Here is a 20,299-nt window from a genome sequence, read left to right as displayed (position 1 = left end):
AAGTACTAAAAAGGTACTTTTTTGAAATTTCTACCACTTTTTAAGAATTTTATTAAAAATAAGAAAAATTTTGTAATATTTGGTTTTTTAAAGAAATTTTATTAATAGTTTCATAAAAATTTTTGGAAATTTTAAAAAATTTTTACAAAAAGTACTTAAAAAGTACTAATTTTTTTTTGACTTATCTTACATAATTTGCTTTAAAAATCATTTATATAAAGAAAATTTGACATTTTGAAGAAATTTAAAAAAGTACCAATAAGGTACTTTTTGGAAATTTTAAGTACTTTTTTAAAAATTTTTATAAAATTAAAGAAATTTTATAAATTTTAGTTTTTTAATGATATTTTGAGGAAATTTTCATAAAAATTTTTTAGTTATAAAGGAGTTTTAGAAATTGTAGCCTATTTTTAGGAGTTTAGTATAATTTTAGTGGTTTTTAAGCTGGTTTACAGTTTTAAAAGAATCAGCTATTTTAAATAATATGTTTATTTAGTCGTTTGAGGATTTGTTTTCTTCATTATGCTGCCAAAATTTATAAAATTTCTAATTTGCTGCTAGAGAATTTATTTTGAAATCATAATGTTTAAATTTAATGTGGTTGTTAATCAAATAAATTTCATTAAATTTAGCTAAAAATTTCACACATTTTTTTCACAAAAAAAAAAAAATAATTTTATTTTAAAACAATTATTTTTATTAAAAAAAAAAGAAATTTCTTTAAAAAACACAAAAAATTAAAAATAAAACAAAATTTAAGCTAAAATATATAATTAGTAATGGATTTTAAAAAATGGACAAAAATGAGAACATTTTTGATGAAATAGTAAAGTTAAAATCATTTAGTTTTTTCTTACAACCATCTCTTTCTAATACGATTTACAAAATTAAATATTTATTATTTTGTCTTCTCTATTATACACGTATTTCTTTTTTTTAATGTCATATACTTGTAATAATATATAGATATTTATTTATTCTATATGCCTCAAATCAAGTATCTATAAACTGGCTAAACGCCAGCCAGCCACCAAATAGACAAACTACCAGCAGCAATAGATGGCATCAAGATTTTGTTGTTGTTTTTATAATTATTTTTGATTTCTGCACAGGAATGACAAGAAAAAAACAACAACAAAATTGAAAAATAAGCAGACAGTTTTGGTCTATAATATGATTTTTTACAATAAATTTACAAAATGTCTTTGAAGGGTATACATTTGCGATTTTTTTTCTTGTATTTTTTGATTTAATTATTGAAACTAAAATGAAATAATTTTGGCGTGTAGACAGACATCAATTTTTACAAATTTGCGCGTTTGTTGGTATTTTTTTTTCTTTCTTTTTTTCAAACTAAAAACTTTAATTAACATGAAGCAAGTTCTTTTTTTGCAATTAAATGCATTTTGTCTAAAAAAAAAGCAAGAAAATTTTGTAATTATTGTAAAAAAACTTAAGTTTAAGAAAGATTTTAATCATCATTTAACCATCAATATTACAAAAGAAAAACCTCAAAACATGCAAATTTGCATGTTCAACTTAAATGATTAAAAAGGAATTTAGCACAATTTAAAATATATCCTTAAGGGTTTGGCTAAATACAGCCTTGTCTTATTTAAAAAAAACAAAACTAAAAGGTTTTCTTTTTTAAATTCTTAAAGAAAATTATAAATAAAATTTTCAAAAATATCTTAAAATTAAAGTAATTGTGTTATTTCCTTAATAAGCCTTAATGCTAGGCTTTAAATTTTGTTGTCTTTATAAAACTTTATATATGTTTTTAAATTTCGTTTGTTTGTAAGACAAATTTTGTTAAATTTCTTGTTATTTTCTTTCCACATACAAATTTTATACAATTTCCCTATCTGCCCCTTAAGGTTAGGCTTTAAATTTTGTTAAATTCTAGTAGTCCCTAATATTTTATCTAGTTTTCTTGTGTTATATCGAAAAATGTTTAACAATTTCTTCTTTTTTCTATTTTTAATAAAATTATTAGGATTTTTTCATTTCCTACCCCTAAAAGTAGGCTTCATATTCCAGTTTATAAAATCAACTTTCTTAGAATGTTAAATATCTATAGTTTTCTTGAATTTTGTGTTAAAACCTTTATCAATTTCTTCTTTTTCCAGTTTCTAACAAAATTCTTATGAGTTTTAGATTTCCTACCCCTAAAAGTAGGCTTCATATTTCACTTTATAAAATCAACTTTCCTTAAATGTAATTTTTTTTATAGTTTTCTTTTATTTTGTGTTAAAATGTCTAAAAATTTCTAATTTTTTCGGTTTCTAACATTATTCCTATAAGATTTAGATTTCTAGCCCCTAAAAGTAGGCTTCTTATTCTAGTTTATAGGCTTAGGTTTCTTAAAATGTGAAACTTTTGTAGTTTTCTTTGATTTTGTGTTAAAACCTTTAACAATTTCTAACAAAATTCTTAGGATTTTTTTCATTTCTAGCCCCTAAAAGTAGACTTCTTATTCTAGTTTTTAGGCTCAGGCTTCTTAAAATGTGTAACTTTTATTGTTTTCTTTTATTTTGTGTTAAAACCTTAAACAATTTATTCTTTTTTCAGTTTCTATCATAATTCCTATAAGTTTTAGACTGTAGCCCTTAAAAGTAGGCTTCACATTCCAGTTTATAAAATCAATCAATGTTAATTACATTCTTAAGCTTTTTCAAAATTTTAAATTTCTATAGTTTTGTTTGTTTTTGTTTAAACCTTTTTAACAATTTCTTTTTATTTTCTGTGAAACTAAATTTTTTAGAGTTTATTTCTTCTCAGCCTAAAAATAGTCTTCAAATTTGGTTTTATATTAGTAAATTAGTCTTAATTCTTAATTTATTCTATTAGCTTTCTAAACATGTTAAATTTTTTTATTTTGCTTTCATTTAAAGCAAAAAATTAGAAACTTAAACTTGGTTATTGGTATTTTTAAGGTTTTTTCTTTTTATGCCTAAAATTAGGCTTTAGATTTTATTTAAATTCTTGGCAATAAGGGTTTTAAAAGGTTTTCTATATTATTTGCTTTTTAATTGTTTAATTTTAATAGTTTAAAGACAAGTTTTTTCATAATTTTCTTTAAACATTTACAAATTTATTAAAATTTGTAATTAAAATGTTTGCTGGGTTTTCTGCTGGCTTACAAATCAAAGTTGTTTTTATGGTGCGTGCAAATAAAACGTTTGTCTTTAAAAACCAATAAATATATCTACACATTTAAAACAACTAATGTGGGCCGTAGAAAGGGGCAAATATAGCGCATATCAAGACATTTGCAAATAGCAACAAATACACAATACTTTTTGAAATGTTGACATTTGTATGTTTGTTTTGTGTGTGTGTGTGTGTTTTCCTTTAGGTATTTTTCAAAAAGGAAACATGCAATTTTTCAAATATCCTTGTTATTTGTTTTGCAATAAACGCGTTTTCTATAAAGAAAGCAACAGCGAGTCATTTGGTAAATATAAACTTAAATAGCTTTCCAAAAACGGCCCAGAAATACAAGGTGACACTTGACACTTTAAAGATTTATTGGTTTTTGATTTCCTGAATGTAGAAGAAATACCTTATAAGTTCATAAGAAAAAGGTTAAAAGTTGAATTTAAATAGAAAGAAAACCTTATAATTGAAGGTTTTATTTTGTTAAGCAATTTTTAAAGACCGCCTTAAAGTATGCTTTACTTTATGCCTAAACTAACTCCTGCTCTTTATGTTATACTTATTAACACTTTACGCAATTAAATTTAGCTTCGACTTGTCTGGTTTAAAAAAACCAACATATTCCAAGGGTTGACCATTAGTTTTTTTTTGCACGATTCCTTTCATTTTTGTTGTAACAACATGTGACATTGTTTGGTTAATCCTTAACAAACGGGACAACCCAAACATTTTTTAAATAATTGAAGTTTAACTAACAAAAAAGTATTGGAATAATAAGGGTGTTAATATTTTATATAAAAAACTTAAACATAAATTTAATAAAAAATTATAACCCTTTTTGAGTTTTTAAAAAAAAAAAATTTTGTAACAAAATTTTCTTTTCCATAAAGCAAGTGTTTTTTTCCTCAACTTTTTTTAGTTTATATTTAACAAATCTTTAAACTCTTAACAAAATGTATTGCCTACTTTTAGCTAAAACTTTTTATTATTATTATTTGTTTTAACAATAACTGTTTGTATTAACTTATAACTATGAGAGAGATGGAGAGAGAAGGAGAAAAGAACAAAAAATCAATAGGAAGCTTAACAACAGGGCCAGAAGAAAGAGTAAACCTTTGAAGTTTGTTGCAAAAACAACAATAAAATGCAACAAACCAAACAAAAATTAAAGAGTTGTATAGGAAAAAAAAACGTATAGCCTATGCATAAGGCTGTATACAAGGGAAAAGTGAAAAAAGTGTGTAAGAGTGAGTTAAGAAGAAAGAGAGAGAGAAATATGACGTCTAGAGATTTTAAGCGTCAATGAATTTTAAACAATAATTTGTTAGAAAAATTATAAATGTAAAAAAAAAACAAATGAATGACGTTTTTATTGTTGTTGTTGTTTCTGTTATTAAATAAAAATAGATTTGTTGATGAAAGGTAGGAAGAGAGAGAGAGAGAGGGAGAGAAAGACAGTTTTATTAGAGGAAAAGAATTTTTAGGAGTTTTAAAAGAAAAATTTTGGAAAATTTTTCAGAAATAAATTTCTCCAAAAATTTTGAAAATGAATCAAAATTTTTTTTTTAAATTCAAAATTTTCAAAAAAAAAATTCAAAATTTTTTTAAAAATTAATTTTTTTTTAAATTCAAACAATTTTAATCAAATAAGAAAAAAATATTTTGAAAATTTTTGTAAAATATTAGAAAATTTTGTAAAAATGTTGAAAATTTTGAAAATTAAAATAGATTGTAGATAAAAGGCAAGAAAGAGAGGAAGAGAGGGAAAGAGAGAAGGAGAGAGAAAAGAAGTTTTATTAGAGGAAAAGGTCTGACTTTTTTGGATAAAAGGAAAATTTTGGAAAATCATTTTCAAAATCATACAATTTTAACAAAATAAATTTTTTTGAAAAAATTAGAATAATTGAAAGAAAATTTTGAAAAAATATAAAAAAAATTTAGAAAAATATTAAAAAATTTTGGAAAATGTTATAAAATTTTGAAAAAATATTGAAATTAAAAAAGATTTCTTAATAAATGGCAAGAAAGAGAGGACGACAGGGAGAGAGAGAAAGCTAGTTTTATTAGAAGAAAAGGTTTGATTTTCTTTTGGATTTTAAAACGAAAATTTTGGAAAATAATTTTCAAAATTAAATTTCTCAAAAAAATTCAACATTTTAAAAAAAAAAAATAAAACAAAATTCAAACAATTTTAACAAAATAAAATTTTTTGAAATAATTTCAAAATTTTAGAAAAAAATTTTTAAAAAATATAAGAAAATTTTGGAAAAATATTAGAAAATTTTGAAAAAATATTAGAAAATTTTGGAAAAATTTTAGAAAATTTTGGAACAATTTTAGAAAATTCTGAAAAATATTAGAAAATTTTGAAAAAATATTAAAATTAAAAAAATATAAATTAAATCAAATTGAATATTTTTCTGAAAAATATTAGAAAATTTTAAAAAGATTTTAAAAAATTTTGGAAATATATTAAAAAAATTTAGAGAATATAAAAATTAACAAAAATATAAATTAAATAAAATTGAATATTTTAGAAAATTTTGGAAAAATATTAAAATAAAAAAAAAAAAATAAATTTTTCTGAAAAATTTTAGAAAATTTTGGAAAAATATTAAAATTAAAAAAATATAAATTAAAAAAAATTAAAATTTTTCTGAAAAATATTAGAAAATTTTGAAAAAATATTAGAAGATTTCGGAGAAATATTAGAAAATTTTGGAAAAATATTAAAATTAAAAAAATATTAAAAATTTAAAAGAAAATAAAATTTTGGAAGTTTTAGAGTAAAAATTGAATATTTTGGAAAAAAAATTAAAGTTTAAAAAATTTCAAGTTTTTTAACAAAATTAAAAGAAATTTTTAAAAATTTTCAAAATTCTTAAAAAGAAATCCTTTTTTTTACAAAAATTTTTCAAATTTAAAAATAAATAAAATTTAGTTACATTCATGTTTTTAATTATTTAATAACTAATAAAATTTTTGTTTTATTTTCTCAAAAATTGTTTTACAATTTTAAAAATTACTACTTAAAATATTTTGACCTGTTTGTCTGGCTAAATAAATTTTAATGGGCTTCTTCATTTTTTTGCTACAAAAACAACAAAAAAAATCTCACACTAAAAGCCATAAATTAGCATTTAAAAAATTGTTTTGGTTTTATATATATTTTTTACTTTTTTACCATCATCAACATCTACTACACATCATTGAAATGAAAAATCGAAAATTGTCACCTAAAACAAAAAAAAAAAAAAACACACGCAGAAAAAAATGATGACACATTCTTTAACATGTAATTTGTAGGAATATTATTATTATATGAGTAGAAAACAACAAGCTAAACAACAACTATAAAAATTCCGATATTTTTTCTTTCTTTCACTCTCTCTCTATTCAAGATTTATAAGCTAATACAAATCACCAAGAAATTTGTACAAGAAAATATAGGCATATCACCCCAAAAAACAAGAAAAACCATTAAAATTTTTCATTGAATTTTCTTTTTTATTTTGCCGTTTTATTTTCTATATATTGAGTAGGTGTTAATTTTTTTTTTTTTTTTGAAAATTTTGTTTTTATATGATTTTATTATAATTTATTTTATTATTTATTCAATATTATTTTTTTTTGTTCATTAGAATCAGTCTCTTGATGATACACGTTTGCATTTTTTTCTTCTTTAAATTAATGAAGTAAATCAAAATTTATGTTTGAGTATTCAGGGATTAACCATGTTTTTTTAATTTATAGACATTATTATTGATTTAAAAAAAAAAAAAAAAAACTTATCACCAGCAGCAGCAACAACGTCATGGTTTTTTTTTTTGAAAAATTTATTTGAACATTTTTAAGAAAAACAAATTTCTAATTTTATTGTTATAATAAATAAATTTTGCAATATATATAATAAATGTTCATTAAAAGAAATGATAATCCTTTTTTTTAAATTAAGAAAATTAAAAGAAAATTTTTAGAAAAAAATTCAAAATTTTATTAGAAAAAAAATTTGTAATTTTATTTTAAAAAATTTTTTAAAATTTTATTTTTATTAAAAAAATTTAAATATATTGCAATTTTTGTTTAAAATGACTAATTCTAATAAAATTTTGTTAAAAAAATTTAAATAAAAATTAATTTTAATTTAATTTAATTTTTTTTTTTTTTGAGAAAATCAATTTTTGTTGAATTTTTATTTTAAAATTTCATATTTTATTACAAATTATATTTTTGTGTATAAAATATTAAGTTATAAAACTCTTTTTCTTTAAAAATTTCAAAATTTAATAATTTTGTTTAAATTTTTTTTTTTTTGAGAAAATTTTAATTTTTTTTTGGATTTTTGCTTTAAAATTACATATTTTATTACAAATTATGTTTTTGTGTATAAACTATTATGTTTTAAAACTCTTTTCTGTTCAATTATTTCAAAATTCAATATTTTTTGTTTTAATTTTTTTTTTTTTGAGAAAATGTTCAATTTTTTGTTTTAATTTTGCTTTTTTATTGTAAATTTTATTACAAATTATGTTTTTGTGTATAAACTATTATGTTTTAAAACTCTTTTCTGTTCAATAATTTCAAAATTCAATTTTTTTTTAATTTTTTAATATTTTTTTTTTTTTTTTTTTTTTTTTTTTTGAGAAAATTTTAAATTTTTTGTAGAATTTTTGCTTTAAAATTCCATATTTTACTACAAATTATGTTATTGTTTATAAAATATGATGTTTTAAAACTCTTTTTCTTCAAAATTTTCAAAAATTAATATTTTTTTAATTTTTTTTTTTTTTTTTTTTTTGAGAAAATTTTAAATTTTTTGTTTCACTTTTGCTTTGTTCCTCCATAATTTATTACAAATTATGTTTTCTGTGTATAAAATATTATGTTTTCAAACTATTTTCTCTTTAAAAATGTGAAAATTCAATATTTTTTTTATTTTTTTTTTTTTTTTGAGAAAATTTTTTTTAAAAAATATCATTTTTTCGTTTAATTTTCAAAATTTTATTAGAATTTTGTTTTACTTTATATAATATAAATATTTTAAAACTCTTTGCCTACAAAATTTTCGATTTTTTTTATTTTAAAATTATTTTTTTTATTTATTATATTTTTTTTTTTTTAATTTTAAATTTTTTGTTGAATTTTTGCTTTGTTTTGCCCTATTTTATTACAAATTATGTTAATGTTTATAAAATATTATATTTTAAAACATTTTCTCTTTGAAAATTTTAAAATTCTTTTTTTTTTTTTTGAGAAATTTTTTTTCTTATTTTCCCTTTTTTCAAATTCAAACCTTTACTACCCCTCTTTAGTTTGAATACTAATTATCTTTGTAATTTACCTTTGTCTTTCTTTTAACACCCTTTTTTTATTACTTATCATTATTCCCGCTTTATTAGTATTTAGCTAGATTTCTTATTCTAATTTTTTTTTTATTATTTTTTTAAAAACCAATTTCAATTGCAATTTCTCTTTTTACCATAGATAATTTATTGCATTTTGAAGTGTTATTATGTTCTTGCACAAAGCAACAACAACAAAATCTGTTTAAAGTTAAGGAGAGAGGTAGTAAGGGTTTGTTATATAAGGTGTTTGAGGATCTAGGGCTGTTGTTTGACTTGATAGGCATTTTAATTAGAATTTATTTCATTTTTACGCAATTTAACAGCAGATTCAAAGAGTAAGAAATTTATAAAAAAGAAGTTGGCATATTTTAGCATAAATTTGATTTACAATGCAATTATTAATTAAAAAAAAATGGAATATGTTTTTCTTGGCAAAAAATATAAAATATAATTGAATAATTAGTGGAAATAAAATTTTTGAAATAAAAATCATTGAATACATTGATGGGGGTTAATTGAAAAATTTTTGAAAAATACTCGAACTGAATATTTTAATATAAATTTATGCTATAGAATAATTGGTTTTTGTTAAAAGTTATACAAAATTAAAATTAAAAAATTTTACTTAAAACTCTTTAAAAAGAAACAATTTGCCACAAATTGGAACTTTTATCTCTAATTTTTAGCTGCAAATTCTTGTTTAATTAAGAAATTTTTAATAAATTTTTTTCATAAATTTTTAAGATTTTTTTTTGGAATTTAAAATCTTTCAAAGTTTTAAATTTGTTTAAATTTCAAATTTGATTTTTTTTCTCCTGTATGAACCGGAAAAAAATCCTTTTTTATTAGATTTAAATTAATTAAACATCAAACGTTTTGTGATATTTTTTTTTTTTTTTTTTTTGTTTCTATTATTTTTTGTTTCTTTTTACAATTATTAAACGCTAATTCAATTTGTTTTTTCATTATTCTTGCATGGTTAAGCACACAAATACGCTAAAAAACACAGAAACAAATTCAAATTTCATATCCCCTCCGACATAGAAAGACCATGTGAATGCAGTCCATAAAACTCCCTTTTGAAAAACATGCAAAATTTTTTTTATTATTTTCTAGGTTTATTGAAAAATAAACCAAAAAAAAAATTTTGTTAAACATGTATATGACCTTGTTGTTAAAGAAAGAAAGAGAGAAAAATTTTTATTATATTGAAATCAAACCAAACATCAAGCATTATTGCTTCAAAATTCATGCCACAAGCTTTTGATTTATAGGATTCTAACAAAAAATCTATTTTAAAACTTAAATTTTTCTACAAACTTTTAAAAAATTTAATCATACAAGTGGTTTTTCCTGCAAACCCAAAAAAAATTTAAAGAATTTTTGCTTTTTTTTTTGCATAAATTGTTTTACAATTGCTTAGGAGAGGATAATAATCGATTCCCAAAGGAGCCAAACACTTAACAAACATAAATGGTTGTTCTAACATCCGCTTAAGCTTTTCAAAGCATACATCCAACCATCTAAACAACCAGTCCTTCATTCATATTCATATTTTCCTTTCATTCTGAAACCAACACCCCCCCCCCCCCCCCCCCTTCTCCCCTACTTCTTTTTATTTTCTTTATAAAACGTATCATTTCATTTGAAATTTCATTGTCGTTCTTTTCGTTTTATAGGAAACGGAAATCAACACATGAATGACAAATGGCATATAACGGTTGAATTGTTATGTTTCATGTCCTTTAACAATAGTTGCTAACATTTATACCTTTTCAATACTATTATTACAACAACAACAACTAAAATAAAACAACTTTAAATACCTATACTTTACAACAACAAGGATATCCTTGGATAAACTTGTTCAATAAGTATGAGGCAAACAAAAAAAAAAACCAAGTGTTAGAGAAGTGTTAGGTTTTTGTTAGCAAAAGTGAGGGAGAGAGAGAAACTTCATTTTAGGATTAAGCCATGTTATTGTTTTAGCAAAAAAACATAAAGACAATCTAATAAAAAGTACAAAATGAACTTTGACATAACCTCAATTTGATATAGCTATTGATTTTGCCTTAAAAAAAGTAAAAAACTTAAATTTTAACTCAATTTCAACTTTAACCCAACCTCAACTTTAAAACAAACTCATTTCATACCTAAACATAACCTCAACTTTAAAACAAACTTAATTCTAACTTCAAACTAACCTCAATTAAAAATTTCAAGAGATTTCTTTCTAAAAGTTCCACAAACTTAACTTTAAAACTAAAACAAACATTTCAAAAGCTTAAATTTGAACTAAACATAACCTCAACTTTAACACAAACTTAATTCCATCTTAAACATAACCTCAACTTTAAAACAAACTTAATTCTAACTTCAAACTAACCTCAATTAGAAATTTCAAGTGATTTCTTTCTAAAAGTTCCACAAACTTAACTTCAAAACAGAAACAAAAATTTCAAAAGCTTAAATTTGAACTTAACATAACCTCAACTTTAACACAAATTTTAAAAAACCTAAACATAACCTCAACTTTAAAACAAACTTAATTCTAACATCAAACTAACCTCAATTAGAAATTTCAAGAGATTTCTTTCTAAAAGTTCCACAAACTTAACTTTAAAACTAAAACAAACATTTCAAAAGCTTAAATTTTAACTAAACATAACCTTAACTTTAAAACAAACTCATTTCATACCTAAACATAACCTCAACTTTAAAACAAACTTAATTCTAACTTCAAACTAACCTCAATTAGAAATTTCAAGAGATTTTCTTTCTTGATGTTCCACAAATTTAACTTCAAAACAGAAACAAACATTTCAAAAGCTTAAATCTGAACTTAACCTAACCTCAACTTTAACACAAACTTTATACAAACTTAAACATAACCTCAATTCTAAAACAATCACAATTTTACATTCAATCTAACCTCAATTATAAATTCCATTAGAGTTGCTTTAAAAAGTTCAACATACTTTACCTCAGAACACAAATTTTCTTAAAAAAAGTTTTTAAACTTCTTAAATTCTAAATTTTTCATAAAACCTTTATTTGCTAAAAAATTCCTTTCATTTATGACTTAATTTCTAAAGAAAAAAACAAAACAAAGCAGTTCGTTCAGTCAGTCAGATCAATAAATTGTCATAAAATCTAAACGCCCAAAGCAATTGATGAATTAGCTCTTAACACACATAACATCACAACAACTCATGTAGAAAAAGGATCATAAAAACATTTTATACCTTTAAAACATTCTCCCCTTCTTTGGTTCCTTATATTTTTTTAAGTTAATTTTTATGACATGATTGATTTTGTCTTCTTCATTTGCCTCTACTACAAGTAGACCATTTTACAACCGTTAATGGGAAATTTATTATTCAGCAAATACTTACCTTTTCTTCTTCTTCTACTTGTTTTTAGATTCTGGTTTACCTCCTTATGGCAGTGGTGCAGCTGGTGGTCGTGGTGATGATTCAATGTCCGATGAACGTATTGCTCATATTTTAAATGAGGCTTCTTCTTTAATGAAATCTTCTTCATCGGGCGCTGTTATGCATGAACATCAAAGAAGATCTTCAGCTTTGCCTGAAGATTCACGCAGTAATGATGATTCCAAATCACCTCATCAGCCCTGTGCCTCTCCTTTCTATAAAGAGCATCATAGCAAGTCGCAGGGTGCTGAATCTAGTTTATCTGCTGGTATGCGTGGTGATGATATGAATCCTGAGAAAATGGCTAGACTTTATCAGGAATTAATGGCTAGAGCTCCACGGGAAGCTTTTCCAGGGTAAGTTTTCTTTTTTGTTTTAAGAACTTTAAATGCTTATTTTAATTTTAGTTTCTTGCTTTCACCCTTTTTCAGTGGTGGTCTTCCCTCTGCTGCCGCCGGTATGGCTGCCAATGCTTTCCCCGGTTTGGCGGGTGATGATAATATGCGTTTGGCTTTTGAGCGTGAAATGTCAAAATTCCAACAACAGCAACATGCTGCCCAACCACCCAACTTTGCCAATTTCTCTAGTCTTATGGCTTTGCAGCAGCAAATGTTAAATGGTGCCCAGGATCTTTCTTTAGGCCCAGATGACTCTAACAGCAAACCCAGCAAGGACTCCAACAACAAGGTAAATGGTCAACGCACTTCATTTGAGGGTTCACAGAGCTCACTCAGTAATCATGGCCAAACCACACCGAATGCCAAAGATTCTAACTCCAACGAAGTGGAAAGACTTTATCCTGGTATGGTGAAATCTGAACAGGGCAATAAGACTCCAGCGCCTCTTGTTTCCAGCAATGCTTCTACCACCAATACCAATTCTGCAGCTCCCAGTCCTCTCAGCAATTCCATACTCCCGCCTGCTATGACACCCAATGAGGAATTTTCTGCCACCGCCAGCCCTCTGCAGAGAATGGCCTCCATTACCAATTCTTTAATTACACAACCACCCGTACCACCTCATCATACGCCACCACAAAGACCCACCAAGGCGGTCTTGCCTCCCATTACCCAGCAGCAGTTTGATATGTTTAACAATCTCAATACCGAGGATATAGTGCGTCGCGTTAAGGAGGCTTTGTCTCAGTATTCCATTTCTCAGCGTTTGTTTGGTGAATCCGTATTGGGTTTGTCGCAGGGTTCCGTCTCCGATCTTTTGGCTCGCCCCAAACCCTGGCATATGTTGACCCAAAAGGGACGTGAACCTTTCATACGCATGAAAATGTTTTTGGAAGATGAAAATGCAGTACACAAACTGGTGGCTTCCCAATATAAAATAGCTCCCGAGAAGCTTATGAGAACCGGTAATTACAGTGGCTCGCCACAAATACCTCAGGGTTTGGCCAGTAAAATGCAGGCCTCTTTGCCCATGCAAAAAATGATGAGCGAACTGAAGTTGCAGGAACCAGCTCACATTATGCAACAAATGCAGGCAGCCGCTGTAATGTCCGCCGCCATGCAACAACATCAACAGCAGCAGGCCGCCGCTGTGGCTCAGCAAAATCAACAACAACAGGCAGCTCAAGCGGCTGTACAAGCTGCCCAGGCGGCTGCTGCCGCTCAAGCGGCTCAACATCATCAAAGTATGCTTTTGACTTCGCCGGGTTTGCCTCCCCAGCATACCATCGCCTTGCCGGCCGCCAACTCACAACCTTCCTCAGGCACTACTACACCCGCCGGTCCTACACCCGACAAGAAGCCCATGATGATGCCCATACACTCACCCCACCAAGGTAATGCCATGCGCAATATGCACCAGCATATGTCACCCACCGTTTATGAAATGGCCGCCTTGACCCAGGATTTGGACACTCAGGTTATCACCACCAAAATCAAGGAAGCCTTGCTAACCAACAATATTGGCCAGAAGATCTTTGGCGAGGCTGTATTGGGTTTGTCCCAGGGTTCCGTATCCGAATTGCTGAGCAAACCTAAACCCTGGCATATGTTATCGATTAAGGGCCGAGAACCCTTCATACGCATGCAGCTGTGGCTGTCGGATGCCAATAATGTGGAGCGTTTGCAGGTTTTAAAGAATGAGAGAAGAGAGGCCTCCAAACGCCGACGTTCCACTGGACCTAATCAACAGGACAATAGCTCTGATACTTCCAGCAATGATACCAATGATTTTTACACCTCCAGTCCGGGACCCGGCTCCGTGGGCAGCTCAGGTGCTCCACCCAATAAGAAACAGCGCGTTTTATTCTCTGAGGAACAGAAAGAGGCCTTGAGATTAGCTTTTGCCTTAGATCCTTATCCCAATGTGGGCACTATAGAGTTTTTGGCCAATGAACTGGGTTTGGCCACACGCACCATAACCAACTGGTTCCATAATCATCGCATGCGTTTGAAACAACAAGTGCCACATGGGCCACCTGGGCAGGAAACCAATATACCCACTAGGGAAAACACCAATTCCACACCCTTTGATCCCGTCCAGTTTCGCATATTGCTGCAGCAAAGATTGCTAGAGTTGCACAAGGAACGCATGGGTTTGAGTGGCAATACCCCCTTGCCTTATCCACCCTATTTCGCAGCAGCAGCTTTACTGGGACGTTCATTGGCCGGCATGCCCGGCACCAATCCCCAAAACGCCTTGCCCACCAATGAGGCCGAATTACGAGCCCTCAATCAAGCTTTTAGAGAACAAATGTCTGGCTTGGATTTATCCATGAGCTCTTTGAAACGCGAGCGCAATGATGATTTCGAAGATGATATGGATGAGAGTCATATGTCCGAAAATGAAAATGAGGATTTGGACGATGAGGATAAGACAAGTGATTATAGAAATGCTGCCCTAAGCAGCAGTTTAAATGCCCAGCAATTTCTCAACAATATGCGTTTGAATAGAAGAAAACCTGCCGCACCACAATGGGTCAATCCAGCCGTGCCCTCTGAAAGCGAACGCATTATCAATGGCGTATGCGTGATGCAGGCACAAGAAGAGGCCCAACAACAGCAGCAGCAGCAATTGGCTCAGGAGGAGGAGCATTTAGGTAATAAAGAACAGGAAGAGGAAAACGACATGATGATGGAGGCTCCACACCCCAATCTCATGGAACCTGAGGTGGTAATCAAACAGGAAAAAGAAGACTGCGAAAGTGATAATGAAAAGGATAGAATAAATGAGGAAAGTTTAGCAGAGGAAAGAATAAAGGTAATACAAGAAGACAAGCTGAGAATGGTGCGTGTCAATCGTTTAAGCAGTGAGGAGGAAACCTTGGCCAACAGCAGTAATGCTGCCACCAGCAACCCAGCAGCAACAGCGTGGAATTATTAGAGATTTAATAATTAAGTAGCAAAAAAGTTAAGGGATTTTAGAGTTTTTAGGTTTTAAAAAAACTCTTTATAAAATTCTGGTTTTGAAAAGAGGAATAGTTTAGTTTTTAGACAAGTGCAATGAAGAAAAAATGTTTGTTTTTATTTAGATTTTTTTTTTAGGTTAGATTTTAAAACTTAAGTTTTGTTGAAGGAATTTAAAACGTAAACCACAATATTTTAAGATTTAATAAAAATTTCTTATAAAATTGAGAGATTCTTTTATAAAATTTGGTAAATAGTTTTGGGTTTTAAGTTTTTTGAATGAAACTTAAACTTGTGATTAAGTTTTTAAGTTTAATTTATAAGAAAGAAAGTTTCTTGTTTTTAGAGATTAAGATGTATATAATAGTTTGTAGTTTTGAAAAGAAAAAGAAACTTTTTTTTAAGCAAAAAATTAAAAAGTATTATTTAAAAGGAGTTTTTTTTAAGTTTAAGTCTTACTTTTTTTCTTTTTTATCATTTAATAAACAAGACTGTAAGTTATAAGTTTTATTTTTAGAAATTTAGTTTTAATTTTTTAGGTTTTTTTTTTAATGTATATAGTTTTTATCTTGTAAATATTTTTAAATGATTTATTTTATTATATTGTTTAAGTATTTCTTTTTTTTAAGTAAAAAAAAAACAGTTTTAACTTCCTTTTTGATCTCACCAGAAAACAAAAACAAGAAATTTTTTTATAAAAAATTAAAATTTACAAAATAAAATTAACATTAAAATAAAATTTAATTTAAAATATTTATAAAAAAAGGTAGTTAAACTTTAATTATTAAAACTGAATCTCTTTTTAACAAAAAAAAAAAAAAAAAAAACAATAATTATTAATTATAAAATAATTATTATATATAAAATATATACAAACTTGCCCTTAAATATTAAAAAAATTAATAACAAGTAGCTTATAATAGTTTAAATTTCTTTAAATTATTTAACCTAAAACTTACACACACACACAAAACAAATTTAGCATATCGTTTTAATTATTATAAAATAAATATAAATAAGTTTTCCAAAAATTATTATTATTATTATTAAAACTAAAAAAAAATCCTAAGTTTTCCTATAAAAATTTAATTATTAATAAAATATGTATATAGTAGTTATTTAAGCTTAAAATCTAGTATTTAATTAAATTTTTATTATTATCTTTGATTATTTTTTTTTGTTAAAAAAAAAACTTAAAATTTTTAAACAAACTTTTTTTATTATTAAAATAAAAACATTATTACTGCATTTCTATTTTTTAAAATTTTTTTTTTAACAATTTGCTTTAGTTAAAAACTTAGTTTTATTATTATAATTTCTCTTATACATTTTTAAATAAAAACAACAAACTGAAATTATTACAAAAATAAACAACAACAGAATTTTATTTTATTTTTTATTAAACAAAAAATTTACGGGGAACCTTAAACCTCGCATTAAAAAAAAAAATCTAAAAAATTTTGGACTTTTAAAACACAAACTTCAAAATATTAAAAAAAACTCTTAAAAAAAAGTTATTTAGTTTAATATATTAATAAAAACAACACAAAATAAATATTATTAAAAATAATATCTTTAAAAAAAAACTTATAAAATAAGCCCCCTGTTTTCCTTAAAAGAATAAACAAGTACGTAATATTTAATAATAAAATTAAAAACTTAAAAAAACAAATTTTTTATTTAAATAATTAATAAAAAATAATAATAACCTCAAAAAAATAAATAAAATAAAATTTAAAAAAAAACAAAATTTTTTATTTAAATTTCCTCCCCAACAACAGAAAAGAAAGTTTGTATAGAAAAAAGGTGCTAAATATAAAAAATAATTAAAAAAAAAACAATAATTATAAAAAAAAAAACAAAATACGTAATTAATTAAAGTATAAAAAAATAAATATAAATAAAATATAAATAAAAATAAAAAATATATATAAAAATAAAAAATAAATTTAAAAAAATATAATAAAAATTTAAAATAAATAAAATTAAATATTTAAACATTTTATTTTAATTAAATTTGTAAATAATTCTTATAAAAAATCCCCCCCAAAAAAGGCACTTTATATTTTTCCTTAATTAAAAAACTTTTCTAAAAAAACACTTTTTTGTATATAAAACTATAAAAAATATTTCTTTTTTTAATAATTTATTAAACAAAAAAAAATTATAATTAAAACAGACCATATCACTATTAATATTAAATAAATAAAAAAAACAAACAATATTTTACACAATTTAAAATAAAAAATAAACAAAAAACGGGGGACCTTTTTTCCAAAATAAATTTTAAAGAAATTCTAAAATATTAACAAATAATAAATAAATTTTTAAGAAATTCCAAAAATTTTCCTTACATCCTTATCCCCAATTCAAGCCAATTTATACTAAATAAAGAAAATTTCCCTACTTCTTATTTATACTCGTACACCTCCTTCCTCCTCCCTTCCTTCTTAATTTTCTTATTAAAAAAGAAATTGTTAAATTTCTTGAAAGGAAAAAGAAAATTCAACAAAAATTTCTTCTGCCTTCCAAACTTTAAATTAATTTAAAAATAATACATAATTTTTCTTATTTTTAATAAATTTTTATTTTAAATAGAAGGGGGTCCCCCAAAAAAAATTATAAAATAATTTAAAAATTTTGCGAAAATAACAAAAACAATTATTTTCAATAAAAAGTAATAAAAAAATGCCCTTAAAAACAACAAACAACAACAAAAACTGGTATATAAAGAAATCTTTGACAGTCCGCCCAAAAATTAAAAAAAAAAAAAAAACAGCAACAACACATAATAATTATTTAAAAATGTAAAAAGTAAAATAATATAAGTTTAAAAACAAATTTAAACCCATTAAAATCCCTAACCTCCCTAATTAAAGAAGATTCAAAACTCCATCTTAACTACCAACCAGGGAAGGGAAAACCAACAGTTTTTGTTTATTTGTATTAATAATTTTACTAAATTCTTAACTTAAATTGTTTATATTTTATTTTATTGATTTAATAAACATAAAATAAAAATAAATATTAACCCTAAACAATATTATAAAAAAACCCCTTAAATGTAGTTATAAACCAAAAAAAAGAAAACCTTAATATTTATATGTAGCATATAAATTTAACATTATTATATATTATTATTAATAAAATAACACAAAAAATTATTAACAAAACATAACGAACGGAAAAAAACCCCAAAAAGTAAAGGTAAAAAAATCAAATTAAATTTAATAAACATTAAAAAACTTAAATAAAAATACGAAAAAAAAAACAAACAAATAAAATAAAATATTAAAATAAATAAAAAATAAAAATACACAAAAATATTGTATGAATAAAAAAAAAAGTTAAAGGAGTTTTATTTAATAGCGTAAAAATTAAGAAAACACATACACAGCTCTGCAAAAAGAAAAACACAATAAATATTTCTTTTTTTTTTCTTGCAGTTAATTCAACAACCATTTCACATTTAGCCTGATAAAGCAGTATTCTGGATAAGGCCGTTGCTGTTAATACAGTGTATCAGCTGTAGCGTTGTATCACTATTAAACATACTCACCACTGATAAAGCAGGTTTTGTCGTTACAGCAGTTGTTTTAGCTGGCGTCATTTTATGGTCGATAATACAGTTTTGTTGGTGAATAACAATTTCACTATACTAAGTGTGGTGAGTTTATGTATGTTCAACATACCAAGTGTGGTAAGTTTCTCTTAAAAAAAACTTTGCTTTTTTTGATTCATCTGTCACTGCCTTCCTTCCAGCCCCCTTTCCACACCTACTCATACACCAACAACCTCCCATTCTTTTTTTACTTACCTCTGTTATTTTTTTCTCTTCTTCTTTTTCTTTCTTTCCTTTTTTCAATTAAATTTTTTAAATAAAAAACTTATTTTCGTCGACGGCAAGAAAAAACGTCGGCGGTTTTTTGTCGCTTGTCCCACTCTACCGCAGTTTTAATATTACTCATACGTGCTCATACGTGGTGAGTTGCACGACCTTCGGCAAAATTTCATTAACAACAAACAGTTTGAGAATTACAACAAAAACACCCATATCACCACCTTCCACCAAAAATCCCACACCATTATCACTAGGGATGCCAATCCCGAAATCCCGATCCCGAAAATCCCGGGATTTTTCGGGATTGGCAAATCCCGAATCCCGGGATTTGGAAAATAAATCCCGGGATTTTTTCGGGATTAGGATTTGTTTCAAAAAACTGTTTTTATTTTCTTTTTTTGAGCCATAATTTTCATTAATTTGAAAATTACGATCTTATTTTATTTTTGACTCATGCAAAACAAAATTCCGCAGAGCTAATTTTATACATATTTGAACCTTTTATTTTTTAAAGTGGTATGAGTCCATACACATAGCACATATAAATTTATTTATTCACTTCGTTTTTATACCTTACACCACTTTAGTGGGGAGGGTATATTGGGTTTGTGCTGATGTTTGTTACACACAATAATATTGGTCCTATACCTTAAAGTATACCAATCGGCTCAGAATCATTTTCTGAGTCGATTTAGCTATGTCCGTCCGTCTGTCCGTCCGTCCGTGTAAACCTTGTAAACAAACTACAGCAAATTTGAAGATAATTCAATGAAATTTTGCATGATCTTCTATTGTACTAGAGACGGATCCTATTGAAAATGGATAACATCGGTCCAATATTTGACCTAGCCCCCACACAACTGAACCCCCCAAATAGGGTTTTTAAGTTCATAATTATGTTCAATATATTCGTAACTCGACAAAAAGCTGCAAAACCAAGTTCTATACTAGCCTTCATGACCCTGATGCATTTTTTGATGATGCGGCCTCATTTGACCCTAGCCCCTATGCAAAGCCCCCTTCGAAATATGACTTAAATGTACACAATTTTATTCAACAAAAAATAGCTAAATTATATCTGAGGCAAGGTACAATTCAACTTAGATGCTTTATTATGAACAATAAATCACATTTTATTTTTATAACTGGTGTAGGGTA

At 25.7% G+C, this 20,299-nt stretch overlaps 1 protein-coding gene across 2 annotated transcripts in view; it reads left to right on the top strand.

Moving 5' to 3' along the window:
* LOC119609142 (homeobox protein cut) overlaps positions 1 to 16,103 on the top strand; it is a 99,523-nt gene extending 83,420 nt beyond the window's left edge. For both annotated transcript variants that reach the window (XM_037963854.1, XM_037963853.1), the window contains exons 6-7: positions 11,928 to 12,294; positions 12,346 to 16,103. In XM_037963854.1, the coding sequence (XP_037819782.1) occupies positions 11,928 to 12,294; positions 12,346 to 15,277 (3,299 nt within the window). In that variant the 3' untranslated portion in view covers positions 15,278 to 16,103. The remainder of the gene's footprint in view (positions 1 to 11,927; positions 12,295 to 12,345) is intronic.
* Positions 16,104 to 20,299: the final 4,196 nt, after the last annotated feature.

This window comes from Lucilia sericata, unplaced genomic scaffold, assembly GCF_015586225.1.
Source record: "Lucilia sericata isolate MDLA Ls3-8-SP2 unplaced genomic scaffold, ASM1558622v1 Contig000938F_arrow, whole genome shotgun sequence".
NCBI classification, from domain to species: domain Eukaryota; kingdom Metazoa; phylum Arthropoda; class Insecta; order Diptera; family Calliphoridae; genus Lucilia; species Lucilia sericata.
Note: the sequence above shows the minus strand (reverse complement) of the source record. Positions and strands in the feature narration are given on the sequence as shown.